Source organism: Teleopsis dalmanni, chromosome 1 (assembly GCF_002237135.1).
Source record: "Teleopsis dalmanni isolate 2A chromosome 1, ASM223713v2, whole genome shotgun sequence".
Lineage (NCBI taxonomy): Eukaryota > Metazoa > Arthropoda > Insecta > Diptera > Diopsidae > Teleopsis > Teleopsis dalmanni.
The window spans coordinates 113,758,718-113,774,125 of record NC_051846.1 but is presented as its reverse complement, the minus strand read 5'-3'; the positions used below and the strand labels follow the sequence as shown (position 1 = coordinate 113,774,125).

Genomic DNA, 15,408 nt, shown 5'->3' with positions numbered 1-15,408 from the left:
TCTGCTAATGAGGCTTTAATGAATGTAAGTGTTTTTATAAAGTTTTTCATAAAATATTTAGAATGCATTTTTGTTTTGAGCTTCCACCACGAATAAAAACTTTTAGCAAAGGGAAGAGAAATTCGGAGTGGTAGACTGTTGAAGTTCTGCAGTTCTATGACGATGAACAAAAATCGGCATAAATAAATCGGCAAATATTTTTCAGGCTTATAAATTTGCTTAAGGATAAAATGGCACCAGCAGGAAATACTTTCGTTGAAGGGTTGTCTGTTGAAAAGAAAGTAGCTATTGCAGTTCACAAACTTGCTTCTTGCGCTGGAAACCGTGTAATTGAAAAGGGATTTGGAGTATCAAATGCATCAGAATGTAAAAACATAGCCTCGAGATTTGAAACTGCCAAATATTATTGGTGTTATAGATGGCACTCATGTGCCAATTAAACCCCCACAAATCGGTGCTGCAGACTTTCGTAACAGAAAGGTTTATAGTTTCATTACAGTGCAAGTTATTGTGGATGATCAATATTTATTTAGAAATATCACAGCACAAAATCATGGCTTTGCACACGATGCATCAGTGCTTAGGGACAGTTCTCTATACAAAAACCATAATACAATAATTCCTGAAAGTCATGGGGAAATCGACGGAATTTATAACGCCTCAAATGCAGCTATGCTTTCTAAACTTCCTTATTATATTATTGGAGATGAAGCTTATCCGCTTTGTAACTGGATTATGAAAAATTATAGGGACGAGTTAACTGTTGAAGACACATTCTTCAACTTATATTTGAATCAAGCACGAATTGTTGTGGAGCAAGACTTTGGTCGCTTGAAAGGAAGATGGACAATACTTTATAAGAAGAGAGACCTGGATGTTTACAATTCGTCGTCCTGACATCTCATGTGAGATCATACATGCGCGTACTTGGCGAGAAAATGTCCACTTCTACATAGAAGGAATTAAAAAATAATGAAGAAAAAACAATTTTTAATTAATATGTACCTTAGTTTATAACTAGCAATATAATATATATAATATAATATATTTATAACAATTTAAGCTTAATGACAAATTTAAATAATTGAAAATAAAAATCTTAAACTAAACTAAAACGTTTTAAATATAAAGTGACAAGTACGGTAAAGTTAAGATTTTCAAATAGAGAATAAAAAATAAACAATTTTAATTAATTTAGATTCTGGGATGCAATTAGGCTTTTGATTGTACTTTCAATTGCCTCATTGCTACTATGCACCAAATTTTCATCATGTTTACGCTGCTCTTCCAACATTTTGGTTTCCCATTCACGCTGTTTTTCCGCTTCCTCACTAAAAATTTTAGGGCTCGCGTAAACGTAGTGATATTAATACTATTTACACTAACAACAACAATGGTTGCACTACTGCCAGTGCTTGCTTAGTCACCTCATAATAGACAAATCTCACATATTTGTATGAGTCCAGTATAAAATATCATCACAAATCAAATTTATAATAATTTAGAAGAACTTTTGCATTAGATGCACACAAAATCAATCATATATTTTACGGAAAGTATATACAAAAACAAAGACTTTGCACTAACTTCAGAAATGTTGCCTACCCTTGCAAACGGTATCATTTAGTAAGTATGCAATAAGAATGAAGAATAGAATAAGTGCCTCTGTTTACTATCTCTGACTATCTTTCTATTCTTTCTTACCCAAAAAGAAACAAAATTTTGTACATATAAAAACAAAAAATTGCGCTTCACTGATCACACTTTCGAGATTACACTTGATGAACCGTTTTTGAACCTTTTCGTATTTCGTATTGCTTTTACCTGATTTTCTGGAGGTTCTGTCTCGTCTAAAGTAATGTGATGACCAAGGAATTGTAACGATGGAACGCCTAATTCGTACTTAGAAATCCATTTGCTGAAGTTTATGTAACACAATGTCTTAATGCTGCTCATGCTGGGTGGTGTTCTTGGAGAAAACCAAAAAATCGTCTAAATAACAAAAAATCGAATGATGTGGCTCGTAAGATTAAGTTCATGTGGCGTTGAAACGTTTAAATTGTGTTTTTTTGGCCTAAATGGCATTACGATAAATTCAAGCATTCCCACTAGAGTGCTGACAGCAGTTTTGTAAATATCTTCCGGGTTAATAGGAATGTTATAATAGGCTTGATTAATGTCAATCTTAGAGAATATTGCACTTTCATGAAGTCGTTCTGACATTTTATCAATGTACGGTGTTGGATAACAGTCGGGTTTCGTTCTGGCGCTCAGCTTGCGATAATCAACATATACCCTCCATCTACCTGTCTTCTTTTTATCAAGATAGATGGGTTCGACCACGGACTGTTTGACGGTGATACAATTCCTTACTCCAGTAATATGCGAAAGGGTCATGTGGACATGTAGGAACACATATGGTAGAACCTAGGGCCTTAGTCCCAGAATTTTCTCATGGATCTACCGTATAATGGTCAGACCCATTGTATCCTATGCAGCTCTTGTTTGGTGGAACAAGGCACAACAAAAGGCTACAATACAAAAATGTAATAAACTGCAAAGACTTGCATGTATAGCTATGACGGGAACTACTAGAACATGTCCCACGTCAGCACTGGAGTCCATAGTGGGTTTTACCCCCCTGCACCTCTTCATTAAAAGGACAGCAGCCCTGAGTGAAGCTAGGCTACACCCTGATATCAATATGCACGGAAGTCTTGACAGTCAAAACTCTATCTGCAGACTAGTTCCTGGCATAGAAATCTACGATAGGACAGATCGCATTAAGATGGAACTTCGCTTCGGTAGAAAGTTCGAAGTCTTCATTCCCGATCGATTGGACTGGGAAAATGGCACTCCTGGAGCAGAACCAGAAGTGATTTCATGGTTCACCGATGGTTCAAAAACCAAAAAAGGAGTTGGTGCTGGAATATTTGGTCCTAACACCAGAATCTCGCTAGCGCTGGGTATATGGCCCACTGTCTTCCAAGTGGAGGTTCACTCCATCGAGGTCTGGGCTCGTATCAACTTAAACTACGGGTTGAAAGGCGCCCTCATCTGTATTTACTCAGATAGTCAAGCAGCAGTCAAAGCTCTATTCTCTTGGAGGTTTTTCTCAAAGCTTTTACTAGACTGCTTCGATGTGCTGCAGCAGCTAGCAAACAAAAACAAAGTGACGCTTTGCTGGGTGCCTGGTCACACAGGAGTAAAGAATAATGAATCTGCCGACAGTGTTGCAAGGGCAGGTTCTGCCACTCAAATCTGTGGACCGGAACCCTATTGTGAATTACGTTGGTCTACAACTAGGTATCTAATTGATAAATGGATCTTAGCCGAGAGAGATCGCTACTGGCGCGACAATCGAGGTAACCCTTCGACTAAAGAGCTGGTTCACCCATATAGTTATGGCAAGGCTTCCCTCCTTAGCAGATCAGACTTGAGATTGCTGGCGGGATATTTAACGGGTCACCATGGTCTGCGTTATCACCTTAATAAGATGGGTCTGTCAGAGGAGACGGATTGGCGACTCTGTTTAGAAGCAGACGAGAGTACCAGTCACATTCTCTGCCCCGCCTTGATCTGGGCGAGGAGGAGGAGACTGGGAGGTGGACTGCTCTCTTCTGACATTAGGAGGTCCTCAACGGACGACATTCTGGCTTTCATTCGAAAAGCGGAATGTCTTCTGTTCGGTTAGGGTCAGTTGCAGCACAAAAGATCAATCTGGTCGCAGTGCTCTGCTCCATTGGGAGCTTGTACCCCGTTTATTTCAGCTAAAGTTGCGCCGAAGTCCTAAATCAATGCACATTCTTCGAATGCCATAAGTATAGTTGTTTTATTGACTGTTGCTGCTGTTCAAGTTGCTGCTTCATTTGTTCATTGTCTATATTCATGTTGCAACTTGGTGGCTCAAAATAACTAATGTCGTTTCTTGTTGTTTTCGGGGTTACCAATGTGGTACTTCAGCATTACCAATTTGTTATCAATGCAAGCACTTATTATTTTACACGTAATTACTTATTTTTTTCTCTTGCTTCTGAGAAGACGCACTAAATACTAATGGACGCATGACCATTAAGTTAGTTGCAAATATAAATGTATATTTATATATTTATATAAATATATAGTTTATTCAGTGTAAATATAAATTTTCTTTACTGACAACTGTTAAAAATGAATAGCATTTTACAAGAAATTGTAAACTGCGGTGATTTTTTTCGACCCTGACGTACAAGTATTTATATTATGTACATTTAGTTTTACGAATAAGTTAAGTGCAGTTGAGTATACGAAAAAGATAGTTAAAATAAGTGAAATGCAACCAATGACTGGAGTATTGAGTACTAATTGCAGTTCTTTAGTTCACACCAATATAGTTCATTCGTTCGAATATAAAAAAAAATTTTGTTTGTGTATATATAGTTAAAATGGGAATAAAAGTACAGAGTTTTTTAATTTAAATGCCTAAAAGATTTGAAAGGGAAATGTTTCGTAATAAAATCTGTAAAATGTTTATTATAGGCTTTTCTTTGGTAAGCATATCATAAAATAACAACTGCTTATTTTAAAAATAACAAATGAAACAACAACAATGCAGGATTATTTAGTCCAACCATCTTGAAATTGCGTAACTAATAAGCAACTCAAATCACATGGTTACCAACATTAAAAATTCGTCTATTGTGAACGATTTTTGGAAGTACATACGAAATTTTCAGTTAACTGTCAACGATTGATTTCGTTAATTATTCGTATTTCGAGTCGTCATTGTTCTATTTATTATTTCTATTTATTTTTTCACTAAAGGCAATGCTTATTTGTTCATAGAAGTAATTTTTGGGTGGCACATTACTTGATTGATTTTTGGGATGAGTTTTCTGCTTAACTACAACAAATACAGTACAACCCCTATAATTTGCTGTATGGTTTTTGCTACAATTGCTGCATTTTTTTGCATTTGCCTATTCCTTAGGTTTTGGGCATATGGAGGATTTGTGTAGGTCTCCGCATATTACACATACACTGGGTAATGTGCAATAGGTTCTAGTATGACCAAATTATTGACAGTTAGTGCATTGTACTGGATCTTTCTTTTTGAAGGGTTCTTCTACTGTTATCCTTCGATGTAAAAGATAGCGAAGATTGTAAATTGGATGCATTTCTCCTTTGGTGAGTTTTTTTGCGTTTGGCTCAAGTTCTGCTTTAAATATTGGTTGAGGTATTTTATTTTTATTTTTAGTATTAGAGATGGACTTTGTTTCGAATCCGGCTTCTGCCAATGCTGCTTTTATATCAGATTTCGGTACGAAATGTTCTATACCTTTTATTACCACACTTAAACCTTTGCTACTTTTTAACTGATAGGTGTAGTAGCTTTTGTTATTGGCATCAAAGAACTTTATAATCTTTCTATAGTTAAATTCGTCATTTATTTGGATTTTTGTTTCATGAACATTTCCTTTCAAAAGTGGAATCGCGTAGAAATGTTTATCGCCGATAAGGGATGTCATCTTCTTTAAGAGCTCATTCGAATTTTTTTCCCTTAAGTAGATTGGAGATGGTTTATATTTTTACTTCTTTATTAAATAAAATTGTTGAAAGAACACAAATTTACAATATGAAAAACGTAAATAAACAGATTTATTTAATATTGTCTTCGAACAAAATAAATTTTAATCGAGTTTTCTGTCATTTTCATTGTAAATTACAAAATTGAAAAGAACTTACGCGAATGACATTACCACAATTGTTGACAAAACAATGTGCTGTAGAAAATGGATTTTTAAAAGAAAATTTACACAATATTTTAATAGTTTCCATTCTTTAAAGGTTTTCTTTGATTAAATTTTTTTTTTGATATGGCAACTTGAAATCAATTTTGTTCTCGAGACTGCGTTTGTTTTAAGACTTTGAAAATTTGCACAAATTGTTAAGCGGGAATTCTGTAGAAAATATGGTAGAGCGAATTGAAGACTTAAATCTTCCTAATGCTGTTGTTGCGCGATTAATAAAAGATGCTTTACCTGAGGGATCTAATGTTAGTAAAGAAGCTCGTCAAGCCATTGCTCGTGCTGCATCAGTATTTGTAATTTATCTCACATCAACTTCAACTACTCTGGCCCATAAACAAAATCACAAAACGATAACAGCTGCAAATATATTGTATGCTTTGTCGCAATTGGAGTTCGAGTCTTTTGTACCACAACTTACGAAAGATCTAGAAGCGTACAGGAAGTTAGTTAAAGACAAAAAAGAAATAAAAGCAAAAAAAAATACTTCAGCTGAGTCAGATGAAAAACTAGTGACTGACGATGGAAACAAGGATTGAAGTGCTTAATTGATGTTAACAGTAGATTCTCCTTTTTTTAAAAGGAAGGAAGAGTCTGGATCAATTATTTTCAAATATACCATTCTTAGATTTATTTTGTGTAACGTATTGTTAGTAATTTTTAAAGTAAAAATTAGTATTGAATATTAGTTGTGAAATAAACATGAGAAATATATGTGAAATACTAGTATCGATAGAGTAAACAGTTGTTTTATTTTTTTATACATTGGTTTAAGTTACTAGTTCAGCATCAACATCTTGCCAAAATGGGTCTGAAAACGTATCTGATTCGCCATCGGCATCATGGGCAATAGCTGGCGATGATAACTCCACTCCTTCCATGGACGGCTCGTCGCATTCTATAGGCCATTCTTCATCTTGTGCCATTGAATTATTTATTGCGTCACTATCTTTCGCAGATGATCGTGATGCTTGTCCTAATGCATTTACGCCATCTACTGCTCTATGGTACTGTGGTTCCATGCTATAAAATGGATTAATAATAGAAATTGAAACTAAGTTAAAACAAAACAACTACCTTAAAGCAATTGTGTAATACTCCAATGCGCCATTAAGATCTTTTTCAGAGCTTAATATATCACCTAGCATTGTAAAAAGCTTGTGATGAGGATAACTTACTACCTGCTTCTTAAGCATAGCAATTGCTTGCTGTGTTTCCCCTTCCGCTTGACAGACTTCAGCCATTAGAGCAACAGCAGGCGCATAATGTTCATCGATCTCCAATGCTTTTGATACAAACTTTTTCGCACTTTTTTTAGCCAATGGATTTGTTGAATGAAATAATGTACGAGCAAACATCTAAGAATTCAGTATTAAGTCAAGAATTGGTTTAACAGCACATGATACATACAACATAACTTCTTGGTGAGTTTCGAAAATAGCGAACAGCTAGGGCACACATTGTTTGTGCTTCTTTTAGACGCCTTAAACCTACATAACAGTGAAAAAGCCCTTTATATACTTCAAATCTATAATTTGCCAAACATTGTGCCGCTCTAAAGAAGGAAATAGCATCTTTATGACGCTTTAATTGCAAACAAATTTTTCCACGTAACAACCAAGCTTCTGTATTTCGAGAATCAACAGATATGGCTTTATGTGTAAATGAAGAAGCTTTTTCCAATTTTCCTGCACCATAAAAACACTGAGCGAGAACAAACCAATGACCTGATGAAAATTCATTAATATTTGTAAGTTGTGCAGTTAATTTATCCAACTCTTGTAATTTTTGGTTATATTCATATACTACAGCCAACGGCATAAGAGCGTCCATACTATAAGGATTAATCATGAGAGCGGTTTCTAGATAATGTTGTGCTTGTGGAAAACTGCCGTGGTAGTATAAGCATTTTCCTATTAAAGTAAGTAATTGTTCATTTTGATGAAATTTCGTATTTTCGTTAATAGACTGAAACGTTTTGGACGCTTCTAGATGTTTGCGCCCAAACATTTGTGCATGCGCCTTAATCCAGTTACTTAACCATTCTATATTTTTGGGCACACAACTCGCTAACAAAATAAAAATAAAATAACTTAAGTATATTTATTAGTTAAATTTTTCAACAAAACACACCATTCACAATAAGTGAGTTTACTTCGATTCCATCAACTCCTAGCTTTAGCAGTTCCTCTATTGCATCTAGTGCTAATGGACATTCTCTTAAAACATCCTTATATGAAAGTACCGCTTCAGAAGTATTAGCAGAGCGACTATAATGTAAAAAATTAGCCAGCATCATATTAATTTTCGGAGTACGCGCTTTTTGTGGCACCGCTTGTAATGCTGCAGTTGCCAAATTTTGTTCTCCCATTTCGCGATAACATATAGCTAAACGATAACGTGTCTCTACTTCGCTAAAGTGATTATAAGTACTTTCTATAGATGGAAGATGTACATTTTTACAACGAACCATAGCTTTACGTAGTAATAAAGCCGCATCTAATTGCTTGGCTGCCAGCCGAAAGTACCGCCTTTCTTGGTAATATGAATTGCCACTGTAAAGTAACAACTGGTATTCTAACTCCGGTGTAGCAATTGTGCGATCATTTTGCAACAAAGTACTCAACAGACTTGCCTGAAACATTAATATTAGATGAAAACAAATTGATATTGAAATAACTATACCGTTGGAATAACACAGGAATAAAGCTCATTATCATACAATTTCTTGATATTTGCAAAAAGTACTGTTTCCATGTTTTAAAACACCAAAGATTATTTTAAAAAAATCAGAAGATGGTTTTATGTTAATACAAATTAAAACACTTATTCGATATTCCTTAATTTGTTTATATTAAATTAACTTCAGTTCTCAATTCCAGTGATTTTAGTTTACTCAAATAAGATCTGTCAATTTCGTAAATTACAAAACTATTCACAATAGAATTCGTTTAAACGAATTCTTTGATTTTAAAGAATATCAAAGAATATCGCATCATATAAACAAAATATGTGTTGTAACAAAGAAAATTTGATAAATATATATATAAACATTTAAATCCGTTTAGTTGGCTAATCATGTAATATATATTCAATAAGTTCTTAATTTTTACTGCTTTTTTCATATGAATTTTACAGGTTTTTATTTTGTTCGTTAACGAAACTTTTGTAGAAACGAATTTTTTTATAAAATAAAAAGAAAACAGTTTTAAATATTTCTTATATAATGATATATTTTCTTAATAACTTTTCGAGCGTGCAAAACATAACAGCTTCTCAAATAATTTTGATATAATATCATTAAATACCGTTTTGATGTGTAATTATTAATAACAAAAACCGAAGCTACTACGAATTTTTTTTTATACGACAGTACTTAAATGGTGAATGATGAATTGTATTTCTCTGTGTAGGCTAACTTTTAAAATTTAATTTCGAAAAATCTGTTTATGCGTGAGGATGCGCATTCGCCACTAATACGCATCCTTCACCAATGATGCGTATTATTAGTTAGCATTTCTGTATCATTAGTACTTAATCGAAGTAAAAAATTTGTTTTCTGTTTATATTGTAAGGTTTAATGAGCCATTTTCGGTCAGTGTAAGCGCCATATAAGTTTAATTAAAAGAAATACACCTTTTTCACATAATTTATTGTTATAAAATGAAGTAAGATTTAAACGGGAAATGTTTTGTAAATTTTTAGTTCGTCCGTTTGATAAACATCAGGCCTTTTCGATAGCTCGCAAGTACGGCAAAAAAAACAGTGAGTTGCTGGCCTATACTGGCCGAAATGTACGCAAAACAACAACACTATTTTCTGTACCTCAGCCCGTATATGTATACTGGACACACACATCGGCCAGTGAAAAATGAGTGTTGCTAACGCAATAAGCGAACTATTGTGAACCTTCATTGAAAATTCCAACGAATATTGCAATCATATGTCAAAAGTTATATGTAAATAAAAATTTAAACAGAATTCAAAAATTTCATAAATTGGAAAAATGGAAAAAAAAAATTTTAGTGTTTTATTTTGAAATTTTCAGCATTTTTCCCATAATTCTTAATTTTGTATTCATTTTAATTTTGAGCCATTTTTTTTTTATTTCATTTTTTATTGATTCCTTCTTAACATAAGAAATTAACAATAAATTTCCAAATCTTAAACGAAATATAAAAAATTTAAAGCCTTAGCTTGTGGGTTATTTATAATCTTTTTAAATTTTGAATCTATGTTAATTATTTATTTTTATACAGAACGTAATTTGCTTGTATTATGTTATTTTTGCTGATTGTCAAAACATAACACTTGACTACTAATTATCAAAACATAACAATTTATACTATTTATTTTATTTTATCAAAAACTTAGTAACAGTTTTCATTGTTGAACATGCCGCAGGAACTGAGACTTTAAAGAGATTTCCTAATTGGCTATAAGTTATCATATTACCAACGTATCAAAGATATATTTAGACAGACTTTCTGCTTACACATTTAATACCACTACAATCTGTATCAGACAAATACTCCGATTCTGAGAAGCACAATAGAAATATATTAAATTTGTAATTTAATCACGGATACCTCAACATATATTTACTTCCGCTGTATTTCGTCGTAATCTGAAGTGATTTTTAAAATCTATTTTGCTCATGGATTCTATAGTTGCTTCAAAGTTTTTACATTTTACCTGCTCTTCTTCACTATTGCTCGAATCTTCAGAAGAAACTGTTGCTGCATTTACAACATCTAAAAAATCCGTGAAACAACTTGCTTTTTTCTCTCTGCATCGAGAGTACCTACAAAAATTTACTTATGTCAGTGTTTTATTTTTAAATTCCAATTCTTTGAATACAGAATTAAAAGGAATGCATGCTGGCCTATATCCGCTAAGCGAGACATTGGCGTCACTGTTGCAATCTGTCAAATTTTCTTTTTTGGCAAATAGTAAATCTTGCATATGTGTACATAATGCAAGCAAATTACATTTTGTATAAATTAAATAGTTAATCACCCCTATTCTGAATTGCATGGGAATGGGCGTTTGTTCCATATTTCCAAGTTTGCTATTCTGAATAATATGGGAATGGGAGTTTTTTTCCCCACTTTTGCACAAATTCTTTCCCAAGCAAATTGTTTGGGAATGTAGTATATTCGATCATGGCAACCCTGTATAAAGAAATAGGTAAAAAAGGTAAAATACGAAGTGCGTTGTTGTTCGTCGTTGTGATCAAAGGAGTAAGCGTGCCATGCCGTATAAACTATTATTATTATTATTATTAAATTGTAAATCTATATAACTATATAACATTTCTTGTGGGCAGACTATTTTTAAAAAATGTCAAATGATGGCGAAGAATTTCGGAGATTTAAGCTAATTTAACGTGGCGTCAGGAAAATGGCCGACGTATATGGAACAAATAGAATTTTTCTTTTTTGCTAATGATATTACAGATGCAAAAAAGAAAAAAGCTATCTTTCTAGCTTCATGTGGGATGGAAACAATATTAAAATCGGTTGCCACACCGGTTAACATATTAGATGAGAAATTTACATTTGATGCGGCAACTAAACTATTGACGAGTCATTTTTGTCCAGCAGCTAATATAATAATTCAACGTTTTAAATTTTATAGGAGGGATCAAAAAGAAGACGAATCAATTACCAAATTTTTGGCAGCGCTAAGGAAATTGAGCCAAGACTGCAATTTCAATGATTTAGATGAAATGTTACGAGACAGATTAGTCTGTGGCATACGCGACGGGAATTTACAAAAGCGGCTTCTGGCGAATGACCAGTTAACATTAAAAATAGCGCTGGAGGAAGCTATTGCATCAGAACCAGCACAAAAAAATGCGATGGAACTTAAAACGTCAGCCAGCCTGCCAGGTTTGAATAAAATTTCAAGCAACAAGGTAAAACATATTCGTGCTCCAGTAGACCATATTCAGAATTGTTATCGTTGTCGAGGAAATCATCAGTCAGATCAGTGCAAATTTAAAGACGCGGAATGTTATTATTGCAAAAAGCGTGGACATATTGAGAGAGTTTGCATAAAAAAAGCAAAAACCAAAAAGCCAGCAATAAATAGCTGGAGAAGGCTAAACAGAGTAAATCTTTTATTTATTGTCAATGTTCGCTAAAAGTAATCCAAATTAAGTCAAGTACAATTAAGAACTTGGGGAACAGAAAAAAATCTTAAACTGAGTGGAGAATCAGAAGTACCAGTCTCGTTTGGGAATGTCATAAAGAAACTAAAGTTATTAGTAGCAGCGGGTGATGGTCCGGCTCTAATTGGTTGAAATTGGTTCAACAATTTGAGAATTAGTATAACCAGCAATTTATGCAATATAGAATCAACTATTCCAATAGAAGTGATGAACTTCAGTTCAGTTTTTGATGGAAATCTTGGAGATTACAAGGGAAATCCTGTGAAGTTACAAATGTCAGTTTCAAGCAAACCTTAATTTCTTCGATATCGACAAGTGCCTTTTGCACTAAAACTTAAGATGGAAGCAGCATTAAAGAAGTTGGAAGATGAAGGCGCACTACGCTCAATACCCTTTAGTGAATGGGCAATACCGGTTGTACCTATTATTAAACCAGTGTGGAGAATATAAGTGCAAAGTGAATCAAATGCTTTGCAAGGAAACGTATCCATTACCTACTAATACAGAAGTACTAGCAACATTAGCAAATTGTAAGTGGTTTATAAAGCTGGATTTAGATTGAGCCGCCGCCTTGAGTGCATTAATACTAAGTATTTGTTGAACTGGTTCGGGATCATCCTCTGCTATTTGATCTAATTTCGTTCTGCATACTTTAGCAATATGACCGACTTTCCCACACGCAAAGCATTTAGACTTACTGAACTTGCACTCTCTTCTGAGATGCTGACCACCACATCCATAACAATTCGTTGTTTTCTCTTTTGTCATCCGCATCGCTTTTTCATGATTCTCACTAAAAATACGTTTTGTTTTTACTGGAGCGCAACCTAGCTTATATGTTGATTCACTTGGTTGCCCTAACTCTGTACCCTTGACGTCTGTTGTTGTTTTTTGCGCTCGCTCGATTGTATGCGCAATTTCATACGCTTCAGTGAAATTTTTTGGTTTTCTAATTACTATTTCATCACAAATATTGCGAGATTCAACCCCATATAGCAATTGCTCCACCAACATTCTATCCAAGAAATCTACATACTCACAGAATCTAGCACCTTCTTTTAAGCGAAGCACAAACTTAGAAATTAATTCTCCCTTCTCTTGTTTAATTTGTCGGAACCTGATGCTTTCAGCGTACTTATTCCGTGTACCATCAAAATGATGAATTAACATATTTTTAATTTCGTTGTATGTAAACATATCAGGTGCAATTGGACTAGCGAGGATTTTAAGAACATCGTTGAGTTCTGCTCCCATGTATAAGTTAACAACGGATTTACTGGTGTCAGCGGATAATATATTTTTTAATTAATATTATCATATTTATTTTAATATATTATTTAGCGTACTTATATCAATTGTATAATATTAATAATAAAGAATTCGTATGTAACCAATTTCCAGACACTACGTCAGCATAAGATCATATTTCTTTTTGCATTCCTATGCTGAAGTACGTGTCGAACAGCAAAATCAATAAATGCGTTTTCAGTTTTAGAAAAGCGCCATAGGAAGCTAACGTGTTTTATTTAATTTTGTGAGTAAAGTCTTCATAGAAGACAGAAAAATTAAATAAAATAACAATTGTGCCAAGACAATTGTTAACTTATACACGTACATACTCTCCTTGTTCGGCTTCCGGTATCTTGCTCAAATTTAACGCCCAGTCCACACGCGTGAAATAATCCTGCACTGAGGATCCTTCTCCTAATTTAAATTCTGCAATCTTAAATGGTGGTGGTTTAAGATGTCATCGAACTTGCGTTTGAATTTGTTAAATTGTTAACAGCAACCGCTTCCGTCACCGCCATTCGAATCGTACCTGCGAGTGATTCCATCATGGTCTTCATTTCGCTTGCTGTGAGACTCATTTTTTTGAATCCCACTTCTGACACCACTTTTGTATTTCAACTTTATTCATTCAAGTTACAGATAAGATAATATTTTTTCATTTCTACTTCATAATAATAAACTATTAACAAACACTACTCAGTTAAAATGACAACTGTCAAACTTCATAAATAATGTTGCTAGTGTATAAAATTCATACACAACAAGCGTATACACAGGTGAAGGTTGACCAAGAATCAGCAAGGATACTTACACTAAACACACATCGCGGACTTTTTGAAGTTACAAGATTACCGTTTGGAATTTCAACGGCACCAGGTATTTTTCAACCGATAATGGAAGGAGTTCTTAAGAACATAGATGGTGTGATTATTTATTTAGACGACATTCTAATTGGCGGAACAACTCTGGAAGAGTTGTGGGATAGAACACGAATAGCCCTGAAATCTGTACAGGATGTAAGACTGAAGCCTAAAAAATCAAAATGTGTTTTCACGGTACAAGAGATAATATTTTTGGGGTTTAAGATAAGCAGAGAAGGAGTGCGTCCAACTGACGAAAAGGTAAAGACAATAGCTCAAGCACCAAGAACCAATAAACAGAATAAACAACAGCTGCAAGCTTTTCTTGGGTTAATTACATTTTATGATAGATTTTTACAAAATAAGAGCGATCTATTGGAACCGCTGTATCAACTATGAAGAAAAGAGATACCATTTAAATGGGGTAAAGAACAGAAATTAAGTTTTGAACGAGCAAAGAAGCTACTACAATCAAAAAATCTTTTGGTGCATTATTTGGCTGACTTACCACTGATATTATGCGGAGACGCATCGCCGTATGGAGTTGGCGTCGTTTTGGCACACAAGATGCCGGATGATAGAGAAGCACCGATTGCTTTTGGCTCCAGAACATTATAGGGAGCGGAACGAAATTATTCACAGTTGGATAAAGAAGCGCTAACGATTATGTTTGGTGTGCAAAAGTTTCATCAATTTTTAAGTGGTAGACAATTTACAATAATGACAGATCAGAAACCACTAGTGGGATAAACCAACATCACAGCATATATCACCCAGAATGTTAAGGTGGTCGTTAAAGTTAGGCGCTTACCAGTATGAGATTAAATTCTGAGAAGGGAAACATCACCAGAATGCAGATGCATTGAGCCGGTTACCTTTAAATGATGTAAAGCTACAAATACCGAAAATACTTGAAATATTATGCTGTAATGAGGCTGAAGAACAGTTTTTGATCACTGCGAAAGACATTGCACAAGCAACCAGAAGAGATCCAGTACTATCAAAAGTAATGTGGCATATCCAAAGGAAAGATACAGTTTTGCCATATAAGTCAATCCAGTTTAAACCGTTTATGAATAAAATCCAGGAACTATCAGTGAATGCACAATGTTTGTTATGGGGAGCAAGGGCAATAATACCAACAATACTACGTCCCAGAATACTTGACATATTGCGCGAAGCTGATTTTGGTGGCCTGGTTTAGATGAAGACATAGAAATATTAGCTAGACGTTGTGAAAAGTGTGGATGTAACAAAAAGAATCCTCCTGTAGCAGCAAGTAGACCATGGCCAGCAA

At 34.3% G+C, this 15,408-nt stretch overlaps 3 protein-coding genes across 3 annotated transcripts; 2 read left to right on the top strand and 1 right to left on the bottom strand.

Annotated features, from left to right (window-relative positions):
* Window positions 1-5,855: 5,855 nt before the first annotated feature.
* LOC119687853 (DNA polymerase epsilon subunit 3-like) lies at window positions 5,856-6,528 on the top strand. The gene has a single exon (XM_038102372.1). The coding sequence runs from the start codon at window positions 5,951-5,953 to the stop codon at window positions 6,323-6,325; it is 375 nt and encodes a 124-aa protein (XP_037958300.1). The 5' UTR covers window positions 5,856-5,950; the 3' UTR covers window positions 6,326-6,528.
* Window positions 6,390-8,689, bottom strand: LOC119687843 (anaphase-promoting complex subunit 7). Its single transcript, XM_038102360.1, has 5 exons — window positions 8,472-8,689; window positions 7,920-8,421; window positions 7,197-7,855; window positions 6,864-7,144; window positions 6,390-6,809 (listed from the first exon to the last, which is right to left on the bottom strand). Exons 1-5 carry the CDS (start codon window positions 8,541-8,543, stop codon window positions 6,557-6,559), a joined length of 1,767 nt encoding a protein of 588 aa, XP_037958288.1. The 5' UTR covers window positions 8,544-8,689; the 3' UTR covers window positions 6,390-6,556.
* Window positions 8,690-11,202: 2,513 nt separating this feature from the next.
* On the top strand, window positions 11,203-11,934 carry LOC119665598. The gene has a single exon (XM_038074823.1). The coding sequence runs from the start codon at window positions 11,203-11,205 to the stop codon at window positions 11,932-11,934; it is 732 nt and encodes a 243-aa protein (XP_037930751.1).
* The last annotated feature ends 3,474 nt before the right edge of the window (window positions 11,935-15,408 follow it).

Bases quoted from the DNA above. Each gene is read 5' to 3' on its own strand.
- LOC119687843 (XM_038102360.1), bottom strand. From the start codon at position 8,543: ATGGAAACAGTACTTTTTGCAAATATCAAGAAATTGTATGATAATGAG. The intron at 8,422-8,471 runs GTATAGTTATTT...TTAATGTTTCAG, and splicing joins ATTCCTGTGTTATTCCAACG to GCAAGTCTGTTGAGTACTTT. The intron at 7,856-7,919 runs GTGTGTTTTGTT...TTATTTTGTTAG, and splicing joins AAACTCACTTATTGTGAATG to CGAGTTGTGTGCCCAAAAAT.
- LOC119687853 (XM_038102372.1), top strand. From the start codon at position 5,951: ATGGTAGAGCGAATTGAAGACTTAAATCTTCCTAATGCTGTTGTTGCG.
- LOC119665598 (XM_038074823.1), top strand. From the start codon at position 11,203: ATGGAACAAATAGAATTTTTCTTTTTTGCTAATGATATTACAGATGCA.